Genomic DNA, 22,349 nt, shown 5'->3' with positions numbered 1-22,349 from the left:
GTCGGTTTATGTGAGATAGTAAGTTCCCATAAAGATTCAGCAATGCAGCTCTTTTGAAGAAGAAAGCCATTATCTCAAGAAAGAAACTATATGTTAACAGAAGAGACAGTGAACAGTATCATTCTGTGCAGCCAATCCTATGAAAGAAAAGGAGAAACAAGTCGTTTAAGGATATAGGTGGACCCGTTGCAACTATGAGAAGTACAAGTTGTCATGTCGAAAACGAGCTTTACAACTTTGGTGCGGGGGTGGGGGGTTGGAGGGTTGGGGATTGGGTAGGGGGGTGGGGGAGGCTGGGAAGAGATGTGAAGGGTAAACAAAGGAGGAGGCTGCAATGCTTGATAAGAAATGTACTCATTATCTTGCCCATGTAATTGTAACCCCTCTGTACAGTATGTTCACAAAAAATAAAAATTAAAATTAAAAAAAATGAAAAAAAGAAAGAAAAGGAGAATTACAGCTAAGAGAATAATGATAAAGAGCAGAGAACCATTCATTCATTCTGGTGGTACTGAGGCTTGAACTAAGAGCCTTACACTTGCCAAGTAGTCTCTGCATCATTGAGTCATGATGCCAGCTTTTCCCTGCGGTGGTTATTTCGAGCTAGGGTTTCTCTTTTCTCCCAGGCCCATCCCTGGATCATATTATTCCTATTTTACCTGCCCATAACTGAGATGACAGGCATATGTACCACTGGGCTCACCTTTTCTCTGTTGAGATAGAGTCTTGGGAGCTTTTTTTGCTCAGGCTGGTCTGCAACTACAATCCGTGCAATCTGAGTCCTGTGAGTATCTAAGAATCTAGGAGCACTGAATTCTGAAACCCTTTCTTCAGTGTGCAGTGTGATGGTCCCATTTACCAGCTGTGTGACCAAAGGTAGTTACTCAGTCTTTCCAGGCCTCAGTTCTCGCATCAGTAAATCAGGTGTAATCATAGTATTTACTCCACGAGGTAAAAACAGTTGGCATTCATTGAACAAGACATGCATGCCACGGTGGAGATGTGCCAGGGAGTAATCTGAAACTGAACCATTCATTCATTTGTTTGACTGAGTGCCAATTATGTACTGGGTACGGTTGGAAGAATTGGGGATATGAAGTGATTAAAACCAGGAAAATCCTTGCCCTCATAGACCTTATGCAAAGAAAAATATAAACACAAAAAATGCAAGTAGGATGGTGACAGATATTCACAAAGATGAATGAAGCAGAGCAAGAAGGGTAAAACCAAAGATGTCTTGCTCACACCTGTAATTCCAGCACTCAGTAGGCTGAAGCAGGATTGTGAACTTGAGACCAGCCTCAGGTACAGAGTGAGGTCCAGGCCGAATTTTACTATAGAGCTAGACTCTGTAGTATCAAAACAGCAAACACATACATAGAGAGAGTGGGAGGAGGGACAGAGGGAGGAAGAAGAAGGAGTTGGTAAAGGGAAAAGGAGGAAAGGAAGGGTGTTGTTTACATTTTGAAATCAGGAAGCACAGGATTTAATGAAAAGTGAATGTGAGATGTGAGGAAATTAGAATACTGAAGAATAAAACTAGATCTCTGGTGAGAGTAAAGAAGAAAATAGACCATGACCAGGTTTGGAGGTAGGGAGAGGGAATTACAGGAAGTCAAGATTACTGTAGTGTGCAGAGCTGTCTGCCATGTGGAGGAACCGAAGAGACAGTTGCTAAGGAAGCTGAGTGGATTCTGGGAATGGATGAGACTGGAGATGGTATTGGAAAACCATAAGAATGTACATAGCAGAAAGGCCATTGGTACTAGAAAGCAGAAGCCTAAGCCTTGGGTCATTCTGATTATTACATATCACAAAGAGAGAAATAAGGAAATTGATGCTGATGGTGGGGCAGCTGGTGAAGAGGGAGAAAATTAGTTGCATTTTGAATATTATGCACCAGTGAAAATACTTCAGGAGAAAGTGGAGAACCGGTGCCATAAGACTTGAAGACATGGGGATACTGGTAGCCTTGATAATCATGGGTCTTTTCAGATGAGAGTGATTGTGAAAACCCTAAGGAAACTAATAAAAATCCTGCAACCCACAGAAAGTAGAAAGGATAGGCAACTTGTTTCTTTTGTGGTAAAATGAAGGAGTGAGTTGTAGCTGGGGAGAGAAGTAGACTCCAGTGCATCTGTGTGTTTTTTTTCCAAAGTTTTAAATTCTACATGGTTTTTATTTATACATGGCTTAATTCTACATGGTCTTTATTTCTGGCTGGAGAAATAAGTAACATAAAACATCTCTTATTTTAAAGTGTACTGAGATCTCTCTTAAGGCTTATATGGTGGATTACTGGGTTATTCTTTTTTTGGGGGGGGGATCCGGTCGTGGGGCCTGAACTCTGGGCCTGGGCACTGTCCCTCAGCTCTTCAGCTCAAGGCTAATGCTCTACCACTTGAGCCACAGCACCACTTCTGGCTTTTTTCTTTTTGCTTATGTGGTGCTGAGGAATCGAACCCAGGGCCTCAGGCATGCAAGGCAAGTGCTCTACCACTGACCCATCTTCCCAGACCCTGGGTTATTCTTGATCAAACAAATCATAAACACAATCAAATAATAAAATGCACATTTAATATATGCCCACAGTCTTATAATACAATGCTATCCATATCAGCCATTTACTCTCTCACTACTTATGATTTTCTTTAAAAATCCTCTGAAATACCACGTTTTAGAAAAAAATTCCTCCCAAGTCAGATGGGTGCATGTGTTAGTGCTGGAAAACAGCAGCTCTGAGGTTCAAGTTACTTGAGCGGATGAAAAATTGCATTGTTACAGAAACATGTACATATGAAAAATGACACTGGCCTTAGCCTGAGTATGTTGAATACTTATAAGCAAGTGAAGGTATGTTCATTTGTCATATTACTTGTGTATAACACAGATAGACACATAACTTTTGAAGCACTGAAACTAAATTGGCACGTTTTAAAGTAAGAGTTAGGACATGGTATGAGTGCTTGCTGTTGCAGTTCAGTGATCAAGTAAGAAAGAACTTGAGTACAGGCAGAGGGTTAATTACAGGTGAATCCATAAGAGAGTGACAAGGGCTGGCCATTCTATCCTCGGGGGGAAGTTGAGCGGTCCACCAGATTTTCATGCTATTTTCTGAGTGATTCTCTTTTCTTGGTAAGGCAAGAAGAAAGACCATTAATCAAGAGGAGTAAAGAGTAGAAGTAATGAAATGTGAAAAGTCAGAAAAAAATAAAATATTTATGCTATAAAATGAAACACTGGGCACTACTGAAAAAAAACATCTATTTCCATATAGATGGATGTCAATCTAGGACTATACCAAAGGCAGGCCAAGTGTTGTTGTTTTTTTCTCTAGACACACTGTAGGAATTAGTGGAGTTACTAATTCAACCATGGTTGGATTTTTTTTCAGATGATGAGGAGGGTGTAGAAGGATGACCAAAGGAGATGAGACAGATGGTAATAAATAAGTACAGAGTTGGAGACTGAAAGGACACGAAGACATGAAAGATATGGACCAGAGAGCGAAGGTAGCACTTAATGAGTTGGTAGTCTAGGTCTAGAGGGGTTGAAGAACTGTGGGCAAAGGGGCAATAAAATACATGAGCAGGAAGCTAATAATGAGGTGACACTTGGTACCAGTTTGGTTTGACATGGAATTGACAAATTGAAGAGGGAAGGGGCCAGTATCAGTGCAGGTGAAATTAGGGAGCTAACAGTTCAGAGTATGAGATGGATTATCTTCAGGAGGGGTGTAATTACCAAGATTAATGGTGGAGGTAATTGGGAAGGAAGTGATCCCCAGATGCTAATATCTCCTATGAATGTGGGAGTGAGACAGAAACCTTCAATAAAGAGGAGCTCGTAAGGGAATGCTAGACAATCTTTGCTTCCATAGAGCTAGACTACTTAAGTATTAAAATTGGAACCGTGAAGAAAAGACAAAATAATTAGTATTATCTATTTTTAGAATTATTTATACATCATGATGTGATTTTTATAAATTTATATTTTCAAATTATACTTTGAATAAAATTATCACTCAGAATTGTTAGCGAGTCTTTAAAAATCATTTATAAATGATGAAAAGATCAATAATGTCAGTGGGCCTTTGGCTCTTTCTACCTAAATTCAACCAAAGGCTTTCTTAACTATGTACCATCTGTTTGCTAGCAGACTATGTAATTGGATAAAAGTATAATTATGGAGTAAGTATTATGACTTCCAATTATAAATGATACGGCTCTCGTTACTTTTCATTACTTGCTTTGCCTGGAAAGTTCAGAAAAAGATTCTAATTATTTCTGATAATTCAATACAATTCAATACAAAAGCAACACATGGAAAGCATTTGGCTTTTTCACAGAGGCCCCAGCTTTACGTACCGGGATTGCTGGACTGGGCCTCCATGGGAATCATGAGCTTGGTCCGTGTCGCCCGGCGAGCAGCCAGCGACCTCTCCAGGGTGGACATAGAGCTCCCCGCTTCCTCCGTGTCTTGACCTGAAAACCAAAAACACTCTTAATAATACAACATCTTTAAAGATGCAACACTTCCAGGATTTCTAGTCAAGCATGCCAATGTCTTTCTAGTCCACAGATTAAAAAAAAAATAGCATATATTTCCTTCCAGACAACAAATCTTCATTGTTCAAAACAATTAATAAAAGTAACTATTTCATTAGCCAGAAAGAACTAGGATAGGTTTATTACTTTCATTCTCATATTTTTTCATTTATATATATTTTATGTTTTTTTCCAAAAAGCATACATACTATTTGTAATCTGCTGAAAAATACCATGTCAATAAATGATCGTCTTTTCACAGCTAAATAATATTCAAGTGTGTTAATTTACTAAAATCTATACAACTGATATTTTCAGCTCAAAGACATTTAATCTTCCTGAAAATAAAAAAAGAATTATGAAGGGGGATGACATTAATGAAAATGCACTGTACACATAAACTGACATGTGGAAATGAAATCACTGCACACCAATCTAACTTAAAGATGATGAAAAATAAAAAAAACTCCACCAGAAATAAAATACTACACTTAAGTCTTGATAAAAAAAATAATGAGAATGATGCAGTAAGAGTTAGAAAATTAATTTGATAAAATGTGTTAAGACAAAAGCTAAATTCTCCTTGTATACTCATTTCAGTAATATACATACAAAATGGTGTTACACATACATATGTTTGCCTCTATCCATGTATGTGCAGTGTGTCAAATGCATGTATACATAATATACATAAGAAGGAAAATACGTAGCATATATAGGAAGGTGACAAAATTAGTCAATATTACTCTTCTTTCAATTAGAAATATCCAGCAAAAAAAAACTTCGAGTGAAGAGATAATCAAGTGACTTCCTAATAAAAGAAATGAAAAGAGGTTTGTCTTAAGATCAGTCCTTCAAAAACAGCTACTAGAATGCCTAGTTTCCTAAACAGGTAGGAAAGAATAAAAAACAAGAATCTTGGAAAACTAGAAACAATGAGTAAAAGAAGTAAAAGAAAGTAATTAACTACGCTAGTCTTTCCTTTTGTTCAATATTTAACATTACATTTGGAAGCAGAAGTAGAAGTTCTTCAAAATAAGAAAGTGAGAGTGAGAGAGGGAGAGAGAAAAAGTGTTATGGATAAAGGAGAGAAAGGGAGAAGGGAGAGAGGAGGGCAGAAAGAAGAAAACAAGGAATCAATGAAGGAAGGAGGGAGAGAAGGAAAAAAGTAATTCCAGACCAAACTCTGGTGAAATAGTTTTCTAATATACTGTTTCATATCAGGCCTTGTGTACACACACTTCCTTTTCCATTTGCATCTGATTGTCCATTATGTTTTGTTCTCAAAATAGATTGTCTGCTGAAAACTTGTACATGATTTTTTAAAAATTCTGTTATTTTGAAGCATAAACATTTTTGTAATATGTTCACTTCCTATTACTGTAACAATTAACTGAGACAATCAACTTGTGAGGGGAAAGTTTTATTTGGGCTCAATTTTAGAGGTTTTGGTTCGTGCTTGATTGGCCCTATTGCTTTGGGCCTGTGAAGAAGCAAAACATCATGATGGAACCACGTGATGGAGAAAACCATTTAATGTATAGATAGTAAGTAAAAGAGTGAGAAAGGCACTGGAGATCAAAAATCCCTTTCAAGAACATCCCTCCGGTCACCTACAGACCTCTCTTCTAAGCCCCATTTCCTGAAGGCTCCACTCTTCCCAGCAACATAATATTTAGAGGGTTCAGGCTTTATGCACAGACAGCATTTATCCAAACCACAGCAAGGAGGAATGTTTTCTAATTTTTCTCTTAAAGAGAGCCTCTGACATTATTCCCTATTGGTCCAAATAGGGCTTGGAAATCCAAATCGGGCTTAGTAAGTGTACAGTTAAATTCAAAATAAATCATAAAATAGTTAAGGATCCCACGGGCCCATTATATGTTGTGCAATCTTTTAAAAGATACTATTTGTGAAAACTGATCAGCTTAAAAAAAACTCAAATGTCTCCAAATGCCATAACATTACAATTTAATTTACTTGTTCATGCTTCTAAAATTAAAGAAAGGCACCAAAGCTGAGCTGATCATTTTGTTTCTGTGGTGTGTGTGTGTGTATGTGTGTGTGTGTTTGTGTGTGTCCTTGTGCTTTTTTTGTTGCACGTTTGTCTTTTCTTTCTTTTTCATTTTGTTGTAAAGCTGATGTAAGAGGGGTTATAGTTACATAAGTCAGGTATTGAGTGCATTTCTTTTTGAACAGTATCACTCTAATCCTTATGCTTGAGTGCTCTACAAGTTCAACCATGTTTTATTTCTTTTTAAAATTGATTCATGTGCTTTTTGTTGTTGTTGTTGTTCCAGGGGTGGTCTCAGACCAAGATCTTCCTACTTTTGCCTCCTGAATAGCCGAGGGTGCAGGTGTAAGCCACTTTAACTGACCCCATGAGGTTTTTTTCCACTAGAACTTTATTTCCAGAAAGAAAATTCTATTTATAAGTCCTGGGCATCAAACAGACGTGAACTCTTGCCTTTCTCTATTATGTATTTTTAAATGAAGGGCAGAATATTGAAACTCACTTTGTGTGTAGAAGGTATATCATAAAGAGATTATTTTTTATCATCTTAGATCTTTGTTATTTTAGTAGGCTGCTATTTTACAGTGGTTAGGAAATAGAATAGATTTAATTTAAGCAGCTAATATTCTTCAGGTAAGAAGGAAGAAAGAAGTGCATAAAATCAAAAAATAAATTCTACTTGAAAATGATTTTTGTCTATTCAACCACTCCACAGATAAATTATTGTTTCATAGCTAAAAACTAAATGTGAAACTCAGGGGAGTTATTTAATTATCTTAACTTGGTTGCCTCAATGATTTTATGATGATATCAACACATATCCCAAAGTATTTTGTAGGGATTAAATAAGATGAAAATACAAACACAGAGCTTAAGGACTATATTCTTTCTTTATGCAATTTTGGTCTGTTTGAACATCCATCATTCTGGTAAAATTATTCATTCATGTTAAGTTTTATTCTCTTAAGCAACACAGAGAAAACTAAATGCAATGGAACTTATAAGTGTGGGTCACTTCCCTTTGTATTACAAAGTAAGTAACTAGATCCTAAACAGCAAAGAAACCACTGCAACTAACACCTGGTTGTAAAGAAAACAGCTATCATGTGGCATTAAGCCTGTCAGTAATTATTGAGAGATATTCAATCTAGTTTGACTGCCCCACAGATCATCTCAGTATGTCAAAGGGTTAAAATGCATGGATGAACGTTGTGTACTAGAAGTGACTGGGAGGCCTTCTGAGGGCTGAGAGGCACCTTCCTTGAACTGGGAGGCAGGGCTGCTCTCCTGTCCTTGGCATCAATTATACAGCTACTGGAGGAATCACTCAGGAAGTGCAGAGACATTCCTGAAAAAGAGCTTTTCCTTTCCTTTCCTTACAGCAATGGAAGCCTTTCTAGGCAACCAGCTGGTGGGTCTACTCTGTATCTGTCGAAACAGAGGACAACGGAAGAGAAGAGAGCAAGGCCAGGAAAGGCCAATGCCTGAGGATAAGATCTTCTACTACAGAGGCCTGACAAGACCATTTCTTGCTGTGTGTCAAGTTGGCATGTGGAAAGTTGGTAAAGCTTGGTTCTCTGGTTGGAATTTACTCAAGTGCTGAAAACTCCCCAGAAGACTTCCATATTTGACAGGAAGAGCTGAGGGTGGGACCAGCCCTCCTCATCTGACATCTCTCACAGAGGAAACGAGCAGTCAGTCACCCGGGGCCATGTCAAAAACTCACTCTTGTTCCATTCTGTAGGCTGTTTCTTCTCTTTGGTCATTGTTTCCTTTGTTCTGCTTTATGAAATTCCATGTGCTCATTTTTGCTATTATTTCCTAAACTGTTTAGAACATTATTTTCCCTGTTTTCTTCTAGTAGCTTCCAACTTTCAGGACTTGGAGTCTTCGATTGATTTGAATTGACTTTAGTACAAGATAGGAGACACGGATCGAGTTTCCACTCTGCATGTGAACATACAGCTTTTCAAGGTGTACTTTGTGGGAGAGACTGTCTTCTCTTCAAAGTAGGTTTCGAAAATTAATGTGCTTGTCATAGAGTGAGTTAACTGTTGGGTTCTCCGTTTTATCCTACTGGTCTACTATGTGTCTGCTTTTATGCCAGTACCATGCTGTTTTTATTACTGTTACTCTGTAATAGAACATGAGATCTAGAATTGTGACCTTCATCATAACCCTCAAAACTGCACTGACGTTCCATCCCATCTCAGAATGTCTAACAATGAGAAAACAAACAACCATCATGCTGGCAATTATAGAAGATAAAAGGAACCCTCATACACTATTTCTAGAGTTGTCAGCACAGCCACTAGGAAAATCATTCCAGTGGTTCCTCAAAAACTCAAACCAGAACTCTGATATGATCTAGCTAAATCACCACTGGGTGTCTAAGTAATCCAAAGGAGTCCGAGTCAGCATGTCCTAGAGATGGCTGCTCATTCTTGTGCATTGCACCACTACTTGCACGGACAAGGTATGGAATCAATCCAGATGTCCACAAACAGATTAATGCATAAAGCAGCTGTGCATCATACACACAACAGGGGTTTCATTTAGCCATAAAGAAGAAAACTATGTAAGTTGCAGGAAGGTCAATGGAGCTGGAGATCATCATGTAAAGTAGAATAAGGAAGATGCAAAAAGACAAATATTTCACATTTGCTCTTATTCACAGGATGTAGACATGAAAGGGGGGAGAAGGGACATGAAGGTCAAAAAGGAAGCTTTGGCGAAGAGGAAGGGTCCGATGGGAGGTGAGGAAACCTAACGGGGAGGTGAATATGGTGAAAGGAGGCTGTACACCTGTGTCGAATGTCAGGAAACTTATGAAAGCAGGCCTATAAAAGGGTGGAATAAAAAGAGAATTCATACGTGCACTGCATAAGAGACCCCAAATTTGAATTCTCTGCAGTGAGTAGCTCATGTGTCCCGAAAAGCAACGAAGAACTTTTAGAGTCCTTTTGTCCGTCCCTCTTCTCCTCTTCATAAACTCCCTCTTCTTTTGTATATACAGGAAGAGGAGAGAGGTGTGGTGTGCAGGTTGGGATCTTACTTGTTGCTCAAAGGTCACGTTAAAGGCAAGGGCATCAGCCTGTGGTAGAACCTTTAGAAGGTGCGCCCTTAATTGGAGAAAGCTGGGACGTTGGGGGTGTGACCTTGAGTGGAACATTGGTACTCAGACCCTTTCTGTCTCTGTCTCCCTCTCCTTCTCTTTTTCTCTCTATCTGTCTGTGTATTTCTCTCTATTCACAGGTCACTATGTAATCCTTTCTCTCCCTCTCTCTCTCTCTCTCTCTCTGATTACAGATCACTATGGGATGAACATACTTTCTTACCCATATACTCCTGCAATCACAGACTGGGCTGCCTTAGGTACAAAGCAACAGGTTACTATTGACTGAAACTGTAAACCAAAAGGAGAAAAAGAAGCCTTTTGCTTCTCTTAGGCCCATTATCTTAGCTATTATGTCATGATGATAGAAAGCTGCTTAGGTTATGAAGGAAAGCTGTGCAGATGTTCCTTAAACTACACCACTGCAATCTATCTGAAGGTAAAGAAGATGTACAGAACAACTTGTATAATCCAGTCCCCAAATCCAAAGGTCTAGCCAGCCATGATCAAGCAGAATCTTTCATTTAAAATTTCAGATTAATAGTTTTCAACAGAACTAGACTTCCCTTTACGTACCACAAGTGACAAAAGGAAAGTTAAAATCGGCTTGAGCTCTCATCTAATGGCTAGAAAAAGACTTTTAGCCTATGGTTGAATATCCATATTTGAAATCCTTGTTCACAGAACTCTGAGATGGAAAAGTTCAGTAAACAAGTTCTACATTCAAATAACAGACATCTTTGCTTCTAAAAACCAGCAGCTGTTCATTCTGTATTCACTATGTGAGAAGACTAAGGAAGTTTTGCATAAGCATTTGGTAAACATTCTTCTTCCCATAAGCACTCAGATAATATAATAAGCCAGACAAAATAAAGTATCTTCTGAAGTCTTTACAGATTTCTTAGAGATTCCTGGATACCTATAGTTGTTGTGCACCAGTTCATTAAAAGATAAGCCTTTTCCCTCTTCAGATTCCTTTCAGATTGTATCTAACTAATGGTCACATAATGTGATTATCTGGAGATGAGAGTTGATCTCCATGGTAACAAAGGCCAAAACACAGTATTGTTCTTTATATACTAGGAGAGTGACCTGATTAGATGATTATATTTTTTTCAACATGAGGGATTGACAACAAATTTAGACTCTACACAGAATAGGAACTAAAAATATTGAGGTGAAGTCTCCAACTTTATTGCCTTGATGAAACTTTGGTTCAAGATTTAAGAGAAAAAAATCCTTTGATCTTGGCTTTTCCCATCAAGAGTTATTAAAGTTATACAAGGCAGGTAGTGTGATGATGGAAAGAACTCATTCATCAATCAAATTTATATCACAATATTTTAATTATTGATAAACAACTCCTCCCCCAGTGACATGCAAATCGACCGGGAGATACCTCCTCCAAGAAGAAGAAAATTACCTGTGAGATCCAGAATGGCCTCTATGACCCAGATGCCAGTTAGAAGAGAATGATTACCTGAATGAGAGGTGCTTTTGCTTCCGAGTTGGGCCTCTGATTGGCTGTGGCTGACTGGAGTGAGCTCTTGGCAGCTCTGGATGGGGGAGTCCCTCCCAGCGGGGTCAGTGCCTGATGGCTTCTCAATATTTTTCATTTCCATTTCTTCATGATGGATCCAAAGATCAGGGGGGCGGAGGTCCTTCTGGCTGCCCTTCCTTTTGCCAGCACTGTGGGTGGCCCGTTTCCTAAGGAACAAAGTGAGGAGGGAAACGTTTGTGTCTCTATTCCATAGCTCTGCCTCTGCTCGGTCAATTCAACTTGCACACAGGGAAGGACACAAAAAGGACTCCCCGAAGGAACCTTGTGAAGCCCTAAACATTGGCGGACTCTTCTTGGCTGCCTTTTCTCTTCTCCCCTGGCTCTTCCTTCCATATTCTAGGAGATATCGTGCTGAATCCCCAGGGCCTGGCTGTCTGCCAGAAAGCTCCTTACTCCAGCTTCCTGGGCTGGAGATTCATGCACAAGGTGACAATAGGTTGGAGGGAGCCATATGCCAATCTTTGCAGAGAGGCATAAGGTACCTGGCTGCAACATCTGTTTAGCAGATAAATGAAGAAGTAGCTTTCAGAAGGCAGATCGAAATGAAAAGGCCAGAATCTGTGCCAACAGCTAGGCTTGGGGCTTAGAAGAAAGTCTATATCTCAGCTGTATAATTTAATGTGCAACTGGGAAGCTTGTTATTTGAAAACAAAAGGCCACATGAGGACATTCTTCAGCAAATAGAACCCTTGTGCCTTGGAGTCACTGGATGTCTGGATTCAAACACAATGGCAGTCATCCTTTAGAAAAAGCAGAAAAAAGGGGCTATCCTTGGGAAATGAGTTTCAAATGTCGCTTACTTGCTACCGTAAGGATTTAGCAATCATGAATTTATTGATTGATCCCCACCCCCCCTCAGGAACCATCTCAGCTCCAGCCTACGGCTGGTGAGAATCAAAGGTTTTCTGCAAGTGAAGTAGAAGAGCATGATGATGGTAATGGGATCCTTAGCTCTTGTTTACAGCAAGGGTCACAAACTATGGCTTGCAGACCAAATCTGCCCATAGCCTTGTTTTTAAAAATGAAGTTTCATTGGAATACAGTCAATCCCTTCCTCTCCCTCTTCCTCTCCCTCTCTCTCTCCCTTTCTCCCCTCCCACCCCCCTCTCCATGGTTTGTAAATCCCACTCTGTATTCTTCATTTGGACCATTTCAGAAACCATTTTTCACCCTAGGTCAACAATGATCATTTATAAATGAATTGATAATTTTTAATTTTTAGAAATTTATAATTTTGACTGCAGCTTGTTCTTTTTAAAATAACCCCACATAGAAGACAAAAAAGTTAAAATCTTACCTTAGCTCTTTAAACTGTCTTTGTTTATGGTAGAGTTTATTAGGATAATGGGCTCTCTTTGTTGCTAAGTGTCTCCAGCAAACTACTCTTGTTAGGATATAAAATTTTCATCACCTTGCAGAGCCCCGGCTTCACCTTCCCAATTACTGAATAAGAAGCCGTGCAAATATTTGGCAATGAATGACTGTTTGGTGGGGTGATTCGCTGAATTTTCCTAACATTCTTTTCTGTTTTTCTTGAAGCATGCTGATGAGGACAGGGGACAAAAATCTCCAATTTTAATATGGACTTTGCAGTTTAGTAATGAAATAACTTCTGTTTGCTGCTCTAATATTTCCCCAACAACTGCCTGCATTTTGCTGATATCTGGCCCATGGCTCTACACTGTTCTAGAAAATGGATTCAAATACCTTGTAGACTGTGCCTCTGGGTTTAACTCACTACTACCCACAGCTCTCTGACTCCATTTCCTTGTATTTAACCTGGCCCCTTTCCTGATTCATAACTCACACATGACTATATAATCTGCCCGATGACATGAAGAACCAAATCTCATTCTGAAAATTGGAGTTTTCACTTCCTTCCCTTTCCTATCAGTCTGAAATGTTAAATAAATTATGTCACCATCTATATGGTTGTATAGAGAGAAGTTTTTATATGATTTTATATAGAGAAGAATTGTGGTTTCCACCTGTTTGCATACAGGTCTGTTCATTCATTTGCTAGTCCTATACTCTAAGGCCAAGCACTTCAGGTATCTTCCATTTTCCAAGGAGTTCCAAACATGGGCTCTAGCAGAAGCTTTGTATATGTCATGTGATGCATGAACTCATTTAGAAAAATGTTATAATCCCTGCTGATAGGCAGAAAAAGTTTTGTGATGAATTTAAATAAGGTCTTCTCCTAAGAAGTTGTTTATTCCTCAGCCAGCTGATTGTCAGTAAATAACCAAAGAACTCTAAATAGACTTTGTTTATTTGTATATATTTTTCACAATGACCATCAACAGCTTCTGTTTCCTATAATTTTTCTTTTCATGAGAGCTCTCTGTGGCTTTGAAAGGCTTTTCTTCTAGGCCTCCCACCCCAATGACAGCAGGTGTGCAATAAAACTAACAAGTGCTCACAACTAAATTCTCTGAAATTTGTCTTCATAAAAACCTACAGAAACAGCTGTCACCCTGACCTTCTGCCCATCTGTTGGTTCCCTTACAGAACAACTGCTTATCATCTCAGCACTCAGTTCCTGTGTTTTGCCCCCAAGAATCTTAAAATGTTCTATGCCCATGCTTTGTAGTGCACCGATTTACAAAGTGGAGGTCACTGTACCAGAGGCATTTGCTCCCCCTGGGAGCTTGTTAGGAATACACATTCTTAGGACCCTCTCAGAATGACAGTACCAGGAACTTGGAGGTGGAGGGCAGCAATCTGCTGTTTAACAGCCTTGGGCTTAGAGAAGGAAACGAATAAATCTAAAGTTTGAAAAGCACCACCTAGTGACTCATTTGGTTGTTTTATCTTATCTTAAAGATAGTATTTCTATTAAAGAAATCATGTGTTTAACCCCTTCTCATAATACCAAATATATCTTATGCACTGGGAGCAGTCATTTTTCTGTTTCCCTAAAACCGTTTTAAATTAGACTCTCTCCTTAAAGCATGTATTACTGAAAAAAACAAAACAAAGACTCCTCTAAGGCTCTCTGCTTTCTCCATCTTATTCTTACAGAAGTTTCAGCCATGGGGATATTTCTATTTTTACCTTTGGTGATTGTTTGGTTAACTTTTTCCCAGAATGCTTTTGCATTCTATTTAGATATCACTCAATCTTCCAGGCTCTCTTCAAGCTTCTCTTCTCCAGGAGGCCTTCCTAACCACATTAGATCAATGGAATCTTAGACTATCTAAATCATTTTGTTCATCTCTTTCTATACTACTCACGGTGGCAGGGATGCCAGGTGTCTTATTGAGCTGCTCAGCTGCCTTCTCTCTGAGCATGCAGACATTCGAAGACAAGCCATTTCTATCACTTCTTTGTTTTACAACATGAATTTGTTTACCCAGTGGACATTTGAAGAACACTGTCTACCGGCTAAGAAATATGTTACCTACTGCACATGCAAAGATGGGTGAAATGTTTGTAAGCTTCATAGATGAATGAAACATAGCACAATATCAGGAAACTGCGGACTATTTAGACCAAGATGCATTCACCAGACCCTGACAGCAAGTAAGGCTAAGTAACCAAGTATACAAATCATGGAAGACACTGCCACTGAAAACTTTGGAATCATATCAATGAATCTCAATCCAGTGTCTTACTTTGTACCATGTTGATCACATGTTCATCATAAAATTAGTTTATTATTTGAATAGCAGACATGCTGGAGAATATCCATGGCTCATGCTTGAAAATCTAGCTAATCAGGGGGCTGAAACCCAAGGATCATAGTTCACAGCCAGTCTCCACCCCCAAAGCCTCAAGATTATTAGCTCCAACTAATAGTCTGGCAAAATGTTGGCAGTGGGGTTATGATTCAAGTAGTAGAAATCCAAACATGAACCAAATGAAGAGGTTGAAGCCTTTAGGTTCAAGATCTAATATTAGGGGGAAGGGAATTCCTTTGTTGATTTTCTCAAAGCTTCTTTACTGGCTCTTTATTGTTCCATCTCTCTTTAATTTGCAGATAATCCATTCATCTGTGGGGCCAATCCTTTTCACCTTCCCTCACTAGGTGGCAACTGTGAACAGGTTTTAAGAGATCATGGATGCGTGTGCCTTGTATCTAAGGTGGTGTCCAGTGAAGTCCGGAAACATTGCTAATCATCTCTTAGGTGCATTTGCCACACTGTAATCAATCGTTCAGTTTTCAATGTCTCAGTAAGCATTTCTTTTTTGGTGAAAATACTGTAAAGAGGGGTTACAATTACATGAGCAAGGTAATGAGTACATTTCTTACCAAGCATTGTTGCTTCCTCCTTTGTTTCCCCTTTCTATCCCTTCCCATCTTCCCCCCCCCCCCCCGCCTGACCAAAGTTAGTTTTTTCCACATAACGACTTGTGCATCTCATTGTTGCAATGGTCCACCTGTATCCCTATTTAAACTATTTGTTTTTGCCCTTCCCCTCCACAAATTATACCAACATCAAATACAATGAAAGCAGGAAGCAAGCATTTTCTGCTCAAGTTTTCCACAGGAGGCAGGCAAATAAACAGATCTGTACTAATTCTAGAGGTCAAAGACATGTTCAACATCTTATGAAGGTTAATTCAGGAACTCTGGAAATGCGTTGAAGGTGTGAACCTTGGGTGAATACCAATGACTGATAACAAGATTGGAAAGTATGCTTACTCCTCCTCTTTCTTTGTCCTGTATATTTTAAAAAATCTTCTCTTAATGACTACTGAAAACAACATAAAACATCTTCTATTAGACTCTTAGGGCAAATTCTTGACACTCAATATCTGAACTTGTTGAGATGCATTTAATATATAGTACAGTCCTAAGAATTTGCCAGTTAGCAGGCCTATGAGGTGAACACAGAAAAACAATGAAGATGACATACTCATCTACAGAAGTTAAAATATAGATTTCATTTGAGAGTTTAAACATTGATCTTCAATATTAAAAATGGAAGTTTTTGTCAAGATTTGAATCTGTGTTCATCTTTAAAAATTGCTAGGCACATGTAAAGTTAACCAAAACCCTCAGCCAATGAGTGAGACACATGTTTTATTTATGTATTGAAACTGAATATGTATTTGGACAAGGCTGTTAATAGTCTGCCCAGAAAACTGCCTGAGAGTAATAACATCATCATGTGTTTTAGACTTTTAGGATATGCTCATTATCAAATATTTTGTCTCTATGATCTAAATCTACTTATAAAAGAGCACAAAAACATATATTAATATAAGCTATCCTAAAACACAATTATTCTGTATTGTGGTATGCTACTATGATCTCACTAATTGAAAATGTATAAAAGGATTTTCTTCACTGGAGTAAAAACTTTAATTCACAAATAACTAAAAATAAATGAATCATTATTTTATGTCATATAAATTTAAGCTAAATGATGCCACTAATCTTCCCCAAGAGACATTGTGTATCTTAAAAGAAAGTATTTGATCCTAATTCTTACTATTTTTAAAGAAATTGACACTCTGGAATGAATGGGGTCACCCTTTAGGTGATACAATTAGTTTAATTAAAGATATGAAAGAACCTGAATTGGAACTTGGCTTCTAACTTTGCTAAACCATTTTATATGGCAAAAATGAAATCTTAGACACTGGGCTGAATCAATCAGATAGCCTCCATCCTTAGTAAATATATAGAGTTTTTTTTAAAAAAAATATGATGAACAAGAGTAAAATGATTATTCACTCACTTGAATACTGTATCCCACAGTTCAAAAAATGTTTCAATCACTTAGATGCAATAATTCAAGTCGTCCAACAAGCCACAAGGAAAAATTTAAGTTCCAGCAGTTTCAGACAAAGAGATAATAAAGATGTTCTGAATGTGTTTCCTCCATCACCTTATTAATTACATTAAGCTCCCATTTCTGAGAGCTCTGTGAAGGAACTTATTGCTGCTTCAGATTGCAATTGATTTTGCTTTCATCTGCATTACTCAATTTGCTCTAAAGGCCTCAATAATGATGGTGTTGTGCGTGTACGGGTGTGTGCGTGTGCATATGTATGTGTGTGTGTGCGTGTGTGTGTGTGTGTGTGTGTGTGTGTAGGGGGTAGGGAGCCTTCAAGAAAATCAAGAAAAACTAAATTAAAACATAGAAAAAAAAGAAAAATTTTTCTGTCTACCTCTGCTAACAAATACAAATAAAGAGAGCAAGATGAAGGTCAATTTGTCTATCTACTGAAGAAAATCTATGAAATAAAGTGTGAAAATACACCTGAGGGGGTCAGGTGACAAAAAGCCAAAGTGAGCTGGAAATTTCTTTCTTTCAGTTATTTGTGGAATCCTTTTATATTTGCTCCCTACTTTCACACTTAGATTTACTCCCTAATTTCAGAAGCATGCTACACTTAGGAATCTCCTCATGCTAAATAAAACGTTCAGGATTTTACCAAAGTGTGTGATGTGAGATCATTGGAGCCTTTCTCAACCTGGCATCAGTGCTCACCTTTGCACACAGAAAAAACTGACTTGTTCTCTCTAAAGAAGAAAAAGATATCCACAAATCCAGTCCATCAGCAAAAAGACCATCAAGTGTTCTTCTCACAGGAATAATAAGGGAGAAAAAGATCTGCTGCAAATGATTTCATTTGATTATTTACTCTAGTGAATACATACATGCTCCAAAAGGCAATTACAACACACAGAAAACCTGGCTTTGGGCCTTGCTCCTCTCTTCCATGAAGATCAGCATATTATAATGGTATGTTCTTGAATTTACAGAACTGAAATCCCCAAACAGGTGGACCTCTTCACCTATTTCTAAAGAGCTTCTTACTGATGCTAGAGGGATGCTCTAGAGATCAACGAATGAAGTTAGAGAATTTGTAAGAGAGAGAAAGTCTCTATTAGCAAGAGAAGATGGGAAAAGTACAGGCTGGAGAATCTTTTTCCAACAATGAATGTACTATACTGTTGACGTTTAATTCTAAATGATCTAGTATCAGTTTATTACAGCAATAGAAGCAGATGAATGCACTTGCTCAATTAGTTCTTTTACCTCTAAGGGGAGGGCCCAGCCGTGAGTGAGTGTTGTTTGAGGAGTCTTTCACCCACGACTGTCTTCACTAACCATATCATATCAGGTATTCATCTGTGTACCATAGACCAGTACTCTAATAATTACTAGCTTCAAAATCATCCAGTCTCATCAATGCAGCTGGATAGAAGATTTATCCTGCCATAGAAATAAACACAAACATTTCCTTTATATTGCTCTGTCACTTTCTTTTCTATGTATCTCTTTGCCTATCCTATTTCTGAAGATTTTCCTACTGAATGCCAGGTGTAGGGGGTGCCCTAGAGATCAACAAATGCAGTCAGAACATTTGTAAAAGAGAGGAAGTCTCTATTAGCAAGAAAAGAGGGGAAAGTACTTGCTGGAGAACCATTTGCCAACAATGAATGTAATATACTGTTGTCAAACCAGCCACCTCTGGATCCTATGCCTCAGGCTTTTGGAGCGGGCATTATGCCTGAGGCCAAAACCCAAACAAAACAAACCATTCAACTGTGAGGGAGGAGAGTTGAGGAAAACATGTTAGACTTGGTGTCAGAGGACTGAGGGAATCAGAGAGGCAGCGACTACCTAAGAGACTTATGCATCTCCCATAACCGAGGTATACAAGGTGAATACTCCAGTCATTGTGTGATTTTGGTGAACTGAATTAAAACTACATTTTTATTTTAAGCTTTCAATGTTGATGCAGCATTCTCTGTCTGCACCTCGAACTGTATAATATGGAAATATTTTTGGACTCTTTAACAATTCTCATTTCTGCTGGTGAACCCTAGCCAAGAAATACAAAACCTTTTAAAATTTCTAGAATTTTCTTCCTCCTTTCTGCCTCTGAGCTAAGCACCCTACAATTTTGTAATGACACTGAGTCTGGTATTCTATATTTAGTAATCCATTCAATAAGCTTTGATTACCTGCCTATAGGCATCCCAGTCCAAAGTGCTACATCAGTATGTACAGCCAAGTACTGTACATAGTCTACTGTACTGTAAGTGGTGAAATATACACTCTGAATGGTATTTATACAGAACATTCACCCTAGCTTAGGAAGAATCTGTCCCCAAGAAATAACACTAAACAGAAAAATAAGTGCATTTCCAAGAGTTCTGTTATAAGACCTACAGTCTGCTGGGAAGGTAGCTCAGTGGTAGAGCGCTTGCCTTGCATGCATGAGGCCCTGGGTTCAATTCCTCAGCACTCCATAAGCAGAAAAATCCAGAAGTGGCGCTGTGGCTCAAGTGGTAGAGTGCTATCCTTGAGCTGAAGAGCTGAGGGACAGCGCCTAGGCCCAGAGTTCAGACCCCACAACCGACAAAAACAAAGCAACAAACAACAACAACAACAAAAAACAACCTACAGTCTAACTACTACTTATTATAGGTGAGGAATGTTTTTTTGTTTGTTTTTGTTTTGAAGGCTAACCAGAGTCGGGAGACAAGAAATACTTGTTGAATTATAAAAGAACCCACAAGTGGAATTCCAAAGAATACAATTGAAGAAAATGGCGACCACTTTCCTCTTGGGAATCGGGTATGACTTACTTCCTCTGCTGGGCGGAAGAGCGCCGGGTGCAAATCACAGCCACAACGACCACCACCAGCACTGTGATGATGCCGATGGTCACCACGATGATCACCAGCAGGTTGCTGTTCTTCTGAGGGGTGACGCTGCCATGTGGGGGGTGCATCTGTCCAATGGGCGGCTCTGAGAAAACAAGCACAAGGGCTCAAGTCTGGGTGAGGCGGCGGCCAGTGTGAAACAAGCTCTGGAGAAACTGTAGAGCGTTCCTGAAGCTGAATCAGGCAACGAAAAATGAGAAGGAAACACCTACCTCTTCGTCCATGACAAATAACAACCTATGTCCACACAGAAACTTGTATAAGGAACATTCACTGGAACAGCTCAAAGTGGAAACAAATGAATTCCCCTCCCCTGAAAAATGTAGTACATCCTTTTAAGAAGATATTCCCCAACCATCTAGAGAGATGATTTTCTGATGTACAATGTGAATGAACTATAAAAATACTTGTTTCTACCCCTATAAAATATGAGGAATAGGCAAATCCATAGAGACAGAAAATAGATGGGTGTTTGCCAATGTCCAGAGAGCTTCTGATAGGGAGGGAAGTGAACAAGTACAAGCCCTCATTTCATCCCCTTTGTGGTGATAAAAATGTTCTAGAAATGGGCAATGGTCATAGTAGAAGAATCTGAAATTAAGCAATTCATACGCTTTCTAAAGGTGAATTTATAGTATGTGACTTTTATCTGTATAAAAATACTCTAAGCTATTACATGGAGTGGAATGGGAAGGGTGGGAGAAAGATGCTAGTTGGTATTAAAAGAATTCTAAAGCGATAAGGACAAGAGGAGCTCTGGTTCGCAGGAACATATTAAGACTAGGGTATTGTGCAAGACAAACTTTTTGACACCAATCACTCACAACTCACGTCTCCTCCTCTAAGATGCTATCAAGAAAGTGCATTTAATTTTCAACCTGTCAAGATTGTATGAATCCCACATAAATGCGGCTAGGGTGTTCAAAAATGTGTTACAAAGTCCTGATGCCGGTGTTTTCTTTAGCTCTATCAGTGTTTCCATGGTAGAAAATAGCAGGATAACAAGATATTTAAAAACATAAATTGTCCACTTACACAAGAATAATGATCTTTTCAATTATTTTCTGTAAGCCTTTTGTCGGTGGTTAATTAGTTGTTAAATGCAGTAGTATGGCATTGGTATGAGCTACGTGGGTCCTAGAAGATGACCACAGAGGAAACACAGATTCCCAGGATGCCTGGACTCAATCTTGTGTATGCTTGATTCATTTTCTCCATAATGTCACTCAACTTTCTTTCCTTCTTTCCTTCCTTCTTTCTTTCTTTTTTCTTTTTGTTTGCTAATCTAGAGCTTGAACTCAGGGCCTGGGCATTGTCCCTGAGCCTCTCTGTGCTCAAGGCTAGCATTCTACCACATGGAGCTACAGCCCCACTTCTGGCTTTTTCTGAGTAGTTTATTGGAGATAATAACCTCATGAACTTTTCTACCTGGACTGGCATCAAACCAAGATCCTCAGCTCTCAGCCTCCTGAGTAGTTAAGATTACAGGTGTGAGCCACCAGTACCTGGCTGCAACTTCTTAATATCACTTTCCGTATCTTAAATTTTAATCGCTGTGCCACTTAAGTGCATTTCCTTTTCCTTCTTTCCTCTGCATCATTTGATTTTGGAGAAGCATAGGTTCACAAAATTAAAGGGCAAAGAAACATTCAGCAAACAATACAAAGATGGTGATCACCATAAACTGACAGAGCTTCTCCATGGGAACTTGAAACTATTGCTTCTGAAATTCTTTTAACAAATTTATTATATGTGTGACTGCACTTGGTCAAATCCTTGTGCAGTATATCCATGAATAAAGTAGGCTTGTTGTACTTGATTCCATGCCATATTTGCCATGAAAAGATTCAACGTTGTTGGGTGTTGGTAGATCACACCTGTAATCCTAGCTATCATGTGGTATTAATATCAGAAGTAGAGGAAATAAATACAGAGCAATCATCTTCCTGGCCAAGTACTATGTCATTCCCAAGAAACATGTCATAAAACCTTGCCTCAATTAGCCATTTACCACAGTACTGGGTTTGCTTGCATTAAGGACTTCAACACTGCAAAGGTTTTAGGAATCAACTTCAATACAAAGGACAAATGAGCCTTTTCCTTCACAAATGACTATAACAATTGAATAGTCATAGAACTGAAATCATGTCTTTTGACAAGTTATCTAAGAAACATCCCTTATTTAAAGAGAGAGTTTGCCTAAATTTAGATAATTTATTACTGATTCATTAGTTTGGGAAAATAATAATCCTGCCTGAAATAACCTGAATCTCAAAGGGATGAATGCATCAAAAAGTCTTTAAATAGCACATTTCGTCCAAAGATTCTGATTAAAAATGAAAGAAATAAGATTCCTTTGAAGTGATTTTTTTCATAGTTACTACAAAGGAAAGGGGCAGGTAATGGAAGGTTAGATCTCTCTGTACCATAGTTTTGCTTAATCTTTGAATAGTTATTTTATAGTTGTGTCTTAATAT

General features: G+C 38.6%; 1 protein-coding gene across 1 annotated transcript in view; it reads right to left on the bottom strand.

The window, feature by feature from the left end:
* Positions 1 to 22,349, bottom strand: part of Dcc (DCC netrin 1 receptor) — a 997,292-nt gene that overhangs the window by 35,116 nt on the left and 939,827 nt on the right. The window contains exons 23-25 of the mRNA XM_013018919.1: positions 19,795 to 19,957; positions 11,157 to 11,383; positions 4,368 to 4,484 (exon numbers count right to left, since the gene is read on the bottom strand). Of these exons, the coding sequence (XP_012874373.1) occupies positions 4,368 to 4,484; positions 11,157 to 11,383; positions 19,795 to 19,957 (507 nt within the window). The remainder of the gene's footprint in view (positions 1 to 4,367; positions 4,485 to 11,156; positions 11,384 to 19,794; positions 19,958 to 22,349) is intronic.

Source organism: Dipodomys ordii, unplaced genomic scaffold (genome assembly GCF_000151885.1).
Source record: "Dipodomys ordii isolate 6190 unplaced genomic scaffold, Dord_2.0 Scaffold43, whole genome shotgun sequence".
Lineage (NCBI taxonomy): Eukaryota > Metazoa > Chordata > Mammalia > Rodentia > Heteromyidae > Dipodomys > Dipodomys ordii.
This window is presented reverse-complemented; position numbering and strand designations above follow the sequence as displayed.